General features: G+C 59.2%; 1 protein-coding gene across 1 annotated transcript; it reads left to right on the top strand.

The window, feature by feature from the left end:
• Positions 1–1,636: 1,636 nt before the first annotated feature.
• On the top strand, positions 1,637–9,424 carry TULP1 (TUB like protein 1). Its single transcript, XM_087762151.1, has 14 exons — positions 1,637–1,683; positions 2,149–2,194; positions 3,767–3,884; positions 4,000–4,146; positions 4,782–4,916; positions 5,182–5,295; positions 5,405–5,539; positions 5,736–5,818; positions 6,062–6,235; positions 6,652–6,764; positions 7,275–7,383; positions 7,592–7,690; positions 7,967–8,138; positions 9,012–9,424. The coding sequence occupies exons 1-14, from the start codon at positions 1,637–1,639 to the stop codon at positions 9,143–9,145; spliced, it is 1,626 nt and encodes a 541-aa protein (XP_087618277.1). The 3' UTR covers positions 9,146–9,424.
• The last annotated feature ends 642 nt before the right edge of the window (positions 9,425–10,066 follow it).

Here is a 10,066-nt window from a genome sequence, read left to right as displayed (position 1 = left end):
ATGCGTGGCTGGGGGATGCTACTTGGGTCTCAGCTGTTTTTCCAGCCTGGGAGGGGTTATCCTGATGCTTCTTTTTTTTTTTTTTTTTTTTTTGCCAGCAGGTACCTTTGGGAGTGAGCTTCCTGGGGGGCATCTGGGTGGGTGGAGGAGGCATTTGTGCCCTTTGGCCAAGGGTCTTGCTGGGCAATGCTTTGCCCCACTACTGCAACAAGCCTGGAGGAGCAAGGGGCACACAGAGCTGGTCTGCAAGCACTGAGGATGTCATGTGGCTGCTCTGGCTGCTCATCTAGGTCTCTGGTTTTACACCACCCCAGGATCTCTCATAGCCAGCAAAGTATCCCAGTGGGTGCTGCCTGGGAAGGATGCTGCAAGACCTAGGGGCTCTGCAAAGAATTGGCTTGTTTTCCTTGCAGGCAGGGCAAAAAAAGTTATTTGGTGGCAGTCCAAGACACATTTTCCATAGGAAACAACCCTCTACAGAAAAAAAACCCACCAAACAACTTGCTTTGCAGTTTCTGGGCTTTTCCCCCGTTTTCAAGAAGATTTTTGCCTTATTTGTCTTGGTGCTTTCTTCCCCTTGGAAAAGAAATTAAACTCGGGCAGATGATAAGATGCGGTTTAGAGATTAAAGGGAAACCCAGGAGGATTTTGTACCGAAGGCGTGGAAACCTCAGTGCTGGTGCGTTCCGGCTGTGCGGTGTTCAAATGCCATCTAGTGGCACGGGGTGGGAAATGGGACGGCAGGGAGTTTTGGGGTGTCTATGGTGGGCTGGGCAAGGTCAAGAGTCCAGTGGGGACACTTGGCTTGTCTGGCTTTGCAACTGGAGAGCATCCGCAGGCAGCCTTCGGAGGGGAATATTAATAGCTAAATATTAAGTGCTGTTAACAACAAGGTGAGGTGGGAGTGGTGATGTGCAGGATGTGAAACCTGTCACCCGAAGGGACCTGGGGACCCCCCCAGGGATGTGGGGGGGGGTCAGAGTGAAGCAGTGAGCTGTAGGGAAGCCCTTAGCATCACCCGGAGCTGGGGCTGCTGCCATCCCCTGCATGGGCTCCCCATGCACAGCTCAAGCAACCCAACCCAAATCCTGCTTTTCTATCACTAAGATGACATTTTTTTGGGTGGAAAAAGGTGCACCCAGGGAGGGTAACCCTAAACGAGCTCAGGCAGCATCCCTCTGCCCACACCAGGCTGGAGTGAGTGGTCCCACCATACTGGGGACCCCACCCCGTGTGTGGGGAGCCATGCACCCCCAAAAGGTGCCCAGAGCCCAACTGATCCCCCATGACCCCCTGCGCTCCCACAGGCCCCCTTTTCCTGGGATTACCACCCTGCCAGCTGCTCTCCCGGCAGGCCTGGCTGACAGTCCCTGAAATCCTATTACTGAGTTTCAGAAGAAATAAAAAGTTAATCATCTCCTTCGCCTGCTCTTCCTCCTCCTCCCACTGCAGGGGCTTGTGGAGGTGGCCACGCTGATGCCGTGAGGCTGCTTGGACTGCTGTGGCTGCAGCTGAGCCCATGGATCCGGCCCCGGACTGGTAGGGGCTGCAGCGCCAGGGGGTCAGTGGCCGGTGCCAGGAAGGAGGTCGGGGCACAGCGGAGGGAGCCATCCTGCTCGACGCCGGGCTGGGAGCCATGCCGCTGCAGACGGAGATCCTGCGCGAGGTCTGGGCTGCTGACAGGTGAGTGCTGGTGTGCATGATGCGACCTGGTGGGTGGGGAACGCGCTGGGCATCCCCACGGGGCTCCCACCTCCTCCAGTGCCTTTTTCTCCTATTTTCAGTTTAAATGCAATTTAATGAGCTGTTTTATTTTTTTGTTGTTGTTGTTCTGGGGGTCAGTGTGTATGATGATCATTGGCTTACAGAGAGCAAAAGTGTTCGTTGTGGGGGGTGTCCCCAAATTAACTCCATTGCTGTCACCCTTGGCCATGGCAGAGCCCGCCCCCGGCTCCCTGCTAGGAAGGGTGCTGTTGGCCAAGCTCGACCTGGCTGAGACAGGGAGATCTGCTTTGGAGCCAAATTAAAGGCTGACCTTCCCTCCCCCACCCTGAAAACTGGGGTGGTACTCAGCCAGAGGGTCTCGTTCCCCTCCCGGAGCTGTGGAGAGCTGAAAGCCCTCACCCCTTTGCTTTCTGTGCCCCACAGCCCCAGCGAGGAGCCGGGCAGCCCCCAGCAGTACAAGCCCAAGCAGGTGAGCAAAAATCCTTCCCCTCCTGTTCCTGCTGCCACTGTCCCCTGCTGTAGGCTGTCCCTAAGGGCTGGGGACATTGGAGATGCCTAAATCCCAGCCCCACACTGAGACCAAATTGAGGATGGACGGGCTGCTCTGTTGGGGTGCTGCAGCCACAGGGGGCTTAAGCTTTTGGGGACCCCCCTCTCCAGAGCAGGTGGGTAGAGGAAATCCCACAGCCTGCCCCTGCTCCTTTGTGCATCCTTCCAAACCCCTTCTCCATCACTTTGAAGCACCCCATGAGGTGGTTCTCAGTTCCTAATTAATGCTTTAATTAAGCCTCTCAGTTAAGCCATCAGCCGTGACTCACTTTCCCCAGGCCGTGACCCTGAAGGCCAGACCTCCCTTCACTGTGTTTTGGCATAGTCCTTGGGTGCCACCCGGCCTCGGAGGGGTCTCAGCAGCAATTTCATCAACGACCTGATTTAATCAGCAGCCCCTCCTCAAAGGGCTTCGTTAAGTAATGAAGCAAGTGGCTGTCGCAAGCTGCTTAAGGGATTAAAGGATGGGAAGGAGCTTTTCAGTGTGAAGCTGATGACATGGAAGAAATGAGACGGTTCCCAGCTCTGCCATGGGACTCGCAGCTTCCCCGTGGGACTCACAGCTTCTCCCCACCAAATCTGAGGCACTGGGATCCTGCTGGGATCTGGCTGGATTCCCCCCCCCTCCATTGCAAAACGCCTTCACTCACCACACTGGGGAATCCGGGAGGGATGAAACCCCTGTGAGGGGGAAGGTGCTTTGTTGGGTGGTGGATGCCCCAGTGCAACTGGATTTGCTTAAATCACTTTCTGAGGGCCCCGAGCTGACACCCACTCCCCAAATATCTCCTGCCTGGAGCCAAGTGCTGCCCCACATGCTCCGTACTTGGTAAATCAGGGTTATTTATAGCCCCAGCTAACCAGGATTAGGTGTGCTGTGTCTAATCCCCCCTGCTTTCCCGCTCCTGCTGACCTCCATCCTGGCATGGCCTCATGGCTCCTTGCCTTCAACGGGAGCCTTTTACATGGGCAAAAGGGGGTGGAAGTGTAGAGCCAGGCTGCCTGCCTGTCCTTGTGTCCCCTGTCCCCACTCAGGTCCCCCAGGATGCCCACTGGGAGATGAGCCGGTGCCCAGGGTGGCTCCTGGCTGGGGTCCCTACGGCACGGCATGGCTTGTCCCTCTGTGCCAGCATGGTCTGTGGTATCGGGACAGCACCAGCATCATGTCCCTTGTCCCCAGCGCTGGCATGTGGCCGTCTGTCCCAGCGCTGGTGCTCTCCTGCCTGTCTGCTAACAGCCCTTTCTGTTTTCCTCCCTCTGCCTTCCCCGGGGGCCTGCCCCATGGTAAGTTGCTCCCTTTGGTAATGGCTCGTTTGAAGGTGCAAGCGTGTCCCTCTCTCCCTGGAGCGGGTCCCTGCTCCAACATGTGACCGGGGAAAAGCCTGGCTATATTTCAGAATGGGAGCCGTTGCTGTATGAGCAGGGGTTGCCTTGCAAAGGGAAAAGGGATTTAAGGCTGGCACCGTCTTTGCAGCACTGTCTGCAGGGGCAGAAGCTGAAGAAGAAGCGGCAGGAGCCTGTGCCAGAGCCCGAGGCCAAGGCCCGGCAGCTGCGGGCGAAGAAGCTGGGTGAGGCAGGGGCTGCGGAGGAGCCCCGGGCCCTGGCGCAGGGTAAGAACAGCCCACCCCCAGCTCCCTTGGAAGCAGGGGGACACCCTGGTCCCCCCCATGGCCCCAACCTGCACCAGCAGTGCTCTCCATCAGGGGCATCTCTTGAAATGCGCAGGGGTGAAGAAGCTGAGGAAAAAGAAGGAGAAAGGGGAGGAGGACAGCGACAAGGACCCCTACTCCAAATTCACCAGGGAGACTCGGAAGAAGAAGGAGAGCCCGGCCCCCCGCTCCTGTGCGGCCAAGGACCCCAAGAAGCAGCAAGGTGTGGGGGGGAGGGGGCAGCACCCACCCCTCTGCAGGCATCCGCTCGTGGCACCTCATGTCCCTGTGCACCACATCCCCATGCACCATATCCCACCGGTGCCATCGATGCTCCCAGTGTCTGCAGAGGTTCTGCAGGTCCCTGTGGGGGCTTTTTGGCCAAAACCCAGCTACACACCTGGCAGGAAAGGGGATGTGGCAGGGGACCTGCATGTGTGGCGTTGGCTGGGGAGTTGGGGCGGGGGACAAGCTCCCTGGGAATGTGGCATACGGTGGCCGCCAGCTCCCCGGACATCCTTCCGAGCAAAAAGATGGGGTGGGCAAAAAGATGGGGCGGGCAAAAAGATGGGGCTCGTCTCCGCGCCCCCCCCCCCCCCCCCCCGCACTCCGGGGCTGCAGCCGCGAGATGGCGGTGTGACTTCGCACGCGGTGTCCGGCACTGGACATGTCCAACGCGCCGCTGGCCACCGCGGCTGGGCCGGGCGCCCATGGTCCCAGAATCTTGGCTGTGGCACGATGGTGCCCACGCTGGCCGGCGCTGCCGAGGGAGGTTCCCTGCTCGTAAACCACGAGGCTGCGGGTCCCCGATGCAAGACACCATCGCTTTGCTGACGCCATGGTGTCACCTCTGGGCAGAGCCCACCGAGGACTCAGAGGAGGAGGAAGAGGAAGAGGAGATGGAGAATAAAGACCCACCAAAAAAGCTCAAGAAGAAGCTGCCCAAAGAGCCTCCTTCAGGCGAGAGCAGGGAGAAGAAGCTGAAGCCAAAGAGTGAGTGCCCAGGGGACAGGGACGGCATGTACGCAGTGCCATCGCTACTTGCATCCCTCCTTGCTGGGACAAGGGGACCGCCTGCATCCTGTCCCCATCACTGTCCTCATAGGCTCAGGGGGCTGCGGGGCAATTGCCCCCTCCCTGTGCAATCTCCCCCCAGCTCAACCCTTCCTGCTGCCCCCACCCTGCCACCTCCCTGTTCCTGTCATCACCCATCCCCTTCCCCCTGTCCAGCCGCTCATCAGCTCCTTCGTCCTGCCAGGAGACAAGAGTGACCCTGACGGCAAAGCCAAATCTGCCAAGAGCACCAAGAAGGAGCCGATGTCCATGTTCCAGGTGAATGGGGAGAATAAGGAGAAGAAAAGCAAGAAGAAAGGTACGGGGCAAGTGTGGGGGGGTGGCAGCCAGTCCCGCTGCCCCACAGCATCACCCCGAGCTGACAGCACCTGGTGCTGTGTGACGGTGTCACCCGTGTGTCCCCCCAGCCGCCATCAGCAGTGATGAGGAGGATGATTCCGACTCCAGCACCAAACCCATCAGGTCAGAGAGGAAGAAAAACCCAGCATTCCTCTTCCAGACTGGTGGGGACCCCCCCAAGGAGAAGAAAACCAAAAAGAAAGGTGAGAGCCCGGCACTGGTGATGCAATGGAGGGCGGTGGGTGCTGGAGGGGCTTGTGGGGGTGTGGGTGAGCCTGGCCATGGAGAGGGGGGTTATGATTAATGGTGTTGGTGTGTGTCTATGCCAAGCTCAGTTTTGGGGTTCAGCGGAGTCAGGTTCTTCCCCCCTCCCCATGCCCCTACCATTCCTGCCTGCAGCTCTTCCCAAAGCGGCCGAGAGCGAGGAGGAGACCCTGCAGAAAAACTCCAACAAGAAGGGGAAGGGGAAGAAATCAAAGAAGGTACAAAAAAAACCCTCAGAATCATGGGTGTCTCCTCGGGGCAGGGGCAGCAGCTCTTCCCCCCAGGGTGGGTCAGGGGGCTGGAGCATCCCCCAGGGAGACCCACCACAGCACCATCCCCAAAGCCACCAGCTGCAGAGCCACAGCCTGGGGAGGATTGAGAGCAAGGAGCAATTAGCTGGGAAAGGAGGGGAGCTTTTGGCAGGTTTGGCTTTGGGGTCACCATCCCCTCTTGTGTTGTAGCCAAAGGAGGAGAGGCCTCCGTCGCCCATCATTGAGGTAGACAACCTGGAGGAGTTCGTGTTGCAGCCAGCACCGCAGGGGGTGACCATCAAGTGCCGGGTGACGCGGGACAAGAAGGGGATGGACCGGGGGCTTTACCCCACCTATTACCTCCACTTGGATAATGACAAGAAGGTGAGCTGGGGTGGGGGTGTGGAGACCCCTGGGGCTCTGCACCCACCCCAGGGAGCACCCTCAGGGTTTTGGGGGGATGCCCACCTGCATCCCACTGCAGTGGTGGGTCCTGGATGGGGCTGCTCCCCTCCCCTGCAGTCCCTCTTGGGAAATGCCCCATGTCGATGGTACCTGGGATGATGAGCAAATGGCAGCTAGAGAGCCACACTAATGCCGGGCTGGGCTCAGACCCTCCCGTCCCATGGCTCAGCTGGTATTTTGGGGATCATCTTCACTCCATGTCTTGCGCAAGGTTGCGGCAGTGACCTGTTGGGCCAAGCCTTGTGCAGAGGGCACGGCTGGGCAGCAAGCCGGGGATGGTGGTGGCGATGGCAATGACAATGCCCCATCCCCATGTGGTCCCACCGCCCTCCCAGGTATTCCTCCTCGCCGGGAGGAAGCGTAAGAAGAGCAAAACCTCCAACTACCTCATCTCCATTGACCCCACCGACCTGTCTCGGGGGGGAGAGAACTTCATCGGGAAACTGAGGTAGGAGCAGAGGTGTCACCCCATTTCAGTGGCACCCCATTCCTGCAGCACCCCGTTCCTGCAGCACCCCGCTCCCACTCCATGGGTTTCTGGCTGCCCCGAGTGATGGCTGGGTCAAACAGGAGGCTAAATTCAGTGTCCTCTGCTGCCGGGTCTGACCTGAGGAGTGTTGGGGGGCCAGGAGGGGAAAACAGGCTTGTCTAGTTCCTCCTGGCCGACAGGTCACAGCTAGAAACGGCACCCAGCAAGTCCTGGCCCGCTGCACCACCGGCAGCCACACAGTGATGCTGGGGGGTCCCCATGGCGACAGCACGCCGTAACACCCCAATTTAGGGGTGTCCTGAACCCGAGCAAATGGCTAAAGGGTGGGAACAATGGTGTTAGTGGGGGGCTGCATGTGGGTTTTCCAGCTGGAGAAAAGCTGGGGCTGTGCCTGGAGAGGGGAGGGACAGGGGGGTCAGAGGGGACTCAGTGGCACCAGTCACAGCCATCTCCCATCCTCGGCTGCAGATCCAACCTGATGGGTACGAAGTTCACGGTGTTCGACAACGGCGTGAACCCTGACAGGGCCAACACTGACTGGTCCAACGTGCGGCAGGAGCTCTCGGCTGTGGTCTATGTAAGCAGTGGTGCAGGAACCCCACCCTGGACCTCCCAGGCAGGCAGCAAGGGGGTCCCGACCTGCACCCTTTTGGCGGGGCTACTGCCCTGAGGGGTTGCAGAGATGTGGGATGGGCTGGATCTGTCCCTGAGCCCTTGTTCACCTGCTGGCGAGAGGATGCAGCCCACAGCCGTCGCTGGTTTTAGAGATGGGGTTTGTCTTGCAGGAGACCAATGTTTTAGGGTTCAAAGGCCCCCGGAAGATGACGGTCATCATCCCTGGGATGAACGCCGACAATGAGAGGGTGCCCATCCGGCCCCGAAACGTAAGTCAGGGAGAAACTCCTTGGGGGCTGGATTTGCTGGGGTTCACCTTGAATTTTACCCATTTGGGGGCATTGAAAGACTTTCAAGTGTCCCTGAAATTCAAGGCACCTCCCTGGGAGGTGGGAGATGTGGTGTTTGTATTTTTTTCTCCATGCTGGATCCCATCTCCCAGCTGGATCCTGCTGCAGAGCATCCCCCTGGGCATGCCATGGCAGGTGGTAGGGCTCTGGGGGGGATCACCCCAACTCTGCTCTCCCCCCTCTCACCCTCCCCAGGATAATGACGGCCTCCTGATGCGATGGCAGAATAAAAACATGGACAATGTGATCGAGCTGCACAACAAGGCACCGGTGTGGAACGACGAGACCCAGTCCTATGTCCTCAACTTCCACGGCCGGGTCACCCACGCCTCTGTCAAAAACTTCCAGATCGTGCATGGCAGTGACCGTAAGCTGGGAAGGGGATGGGGGTGGTGGTGGGGGAGCACTGACATCAGCTGGCAACAGTAGCCCCTTTTTTTGCTGAGGTTTATTTTTTTCATGCATGGCTGCTTTGGGGTACTGCCTGCCTTTGCTGGAGCTGGGATGAAGCCCTACAGGGCGTATGGCACCGCACAAGCAGCTGCCTGCTGGCCCTGGGTGCCGGCAGAGGGACCGCGCCTGTCACCTGTTGCCAGGCAGATTCGGGCAAGGACAATTCCTGTGGGGTGCTGAGCCCTGTTCCACCCTACTACAGCCACCCACGCACCTCAGAGCATCACCCCGGCATGCACCCCACATTGCTGGCGGGCTCACCCTGAGGTGCATCATGCCTTGGGGACAGTCCCTCAGGGGTGGCAACAGCTCTGTCCCTGCGCGAGCGGCCGGACGTGGCCATTCGTCACCTGTCCGGCGCAGTCAGAAGCCCTCAGCCTCTGGGGTGTTGGGTTACGGGACAGAAAAAACCTCTCGGGGGCCCCTGGTTATTTTTACAGATTTCCTGTCACTTACCCTCCAGTAGTAGCAGTCCCGTGGGGGGGTGAGTGGGGTCCCCGTCCCTTGGGGGGCTGTGGCTCCCGGGTAGGGGTTGCTGGGAAGACCGAAGGGTGCCGTGGTCCAGTGCCAGACTGTGCAATGGGAAAATGCCGCTTTTTGGTAACATGCGCTGTGGTACAGTGCAGCTGGTGCACGAGCCACAGGCAGAGCTTGGTGGAGGGAGGGGTGGCTTCTTTGGGATGCCACTGCGTGGGTCCCCTAGGAAAAGGGTGGGATGGGTGCGCAGGTGACAGCCCAGCCGCTTGCCCCCACTGCGCCGACCGGAGTCATCCCCTCTCTCCCGCAGCCGATTACATCGTGATGCAGTTTGGGCGTGTGGCAGATGATGCCTTCACCATGGACTACAACTACCCGCTCTGTGCCATGCAGGCCTTCGCCATTGCCCTCTCCAGCTTCGATGGGAAGCTGGCCTGCGAGTAGCGCCTGCGCCAGGGCTGCCAAGGCTGCAAGCCGGTGTCCGATGGGTGCTCCTGCATCCCCATCCTGCTCTGCTCCCTTGGTTTCCACCTTCTGCCCGGTGAATGCTTGTGGTTACAGACACTCGTGGGGTGGCGTGAGATGCATGGTGCCCACAGACTGCTGTGGGACGCTCATCCAGCCGCGGCCACCCTCTTCAGGCAAACTGGGGACAGATTGCTGGTCTGGGGCAGATGGCAGAGTCAGGCCCAGGGTATATTTAGCAGATGAGGCTGACTGTGATCCCGATTTTGTCCCTTTGAGACGTTTCTTGGAAGCAGATCCTGGAAACTCATCCCCTGTTGTTTTTTTTTTTTTTTTTTCTTTAGATTCTGGTTTGTATTTTGTAGCTCAGTCTCTCAGTGAGAGAGGGGTTGGTGGTCTCCTCGGTTCATGTTTCCTCATCCCCCTAGGAGTGTGCACAGAGCCCACGCATGGCTGTGCTCTGCCCAGCCTCCCAGTGAGGGACCCCCCCAACCCAGCTTGATGCCCACCAGGCACCAAACTCCTGTTTTGCCCCATTTTGCCCTGGTGCAAGCAGCCATGCAGTGCCCACGGTGTCTTTGCATGCCCTGGACTCTCCACCCACTGGGTCTAACCCCACTGCCTGGAAGCCTTTGGGGATTTGGGCCCCTGAGGAGCAGCCCAGCACCCAGAGCACTGGTGGCATGCGGGCATGTGCCGAGGGAAGCCGGTGTCAGTGGAGGAGGGCTGGCAGCCACGTGAGGCAGAGCCAGCACGGGGCTGGGCTGGGTCAGTGCTGCCAGAAGGGACCTGGAAGGGAAAACTCTGGGTGCACCAGGAAGCACCAGGGTGACTCATGAGGTGTGGTGTGGTGCTGAGTCATGCTCAGCACCCGGACGGGCCCCGCCGATCCCCCCCCCC

This window comes from Nipponia nippon, unplaced genomic scaffold (genome assembly GCF_047370975.1).
Source record: "Nipponia nippon isolate SJK-2023a ecotype South Korea unplaced genomic scaffold, ASM4737097v1 scaffold_25, whole genome shotgun sequence".
Classification (NCBI taxonomy): domain Eukaryota; kingdom Metazoa; phylum Chordata; class Aves; order Pelecaniformes; family Threskiornithidae; genus Nipponia; species Nipponia nippon.
Note: the sequence above shows the minus strand (reverse complement) of the source record. Positions and strands in the feature narration are given on the sequence as shown.

Coding starts and splice junctions, on each gene's coding strand:
- TULP1 (XM_087762151.1), top strand. CDS start 1,637: ATGCCGCTGCAGACGGAGATCCTGCGCGAGGTCTGGGCTGCTGACAG. Junction 4,147..4,781: donor GGACCCCAAGAAGCAGCAAG/GTGTGGGGGGGA, acceptor ACCTCTGGGCAG/AGCCCACCGAGGACTCAGAG. Junction 8,139..9,011: donor GATCGTGCATGGCAGTGACC/GTAAGCTGGGAA, acceptor TCTCTCCCGCAG/CCGATTACATCGTGATGCAG.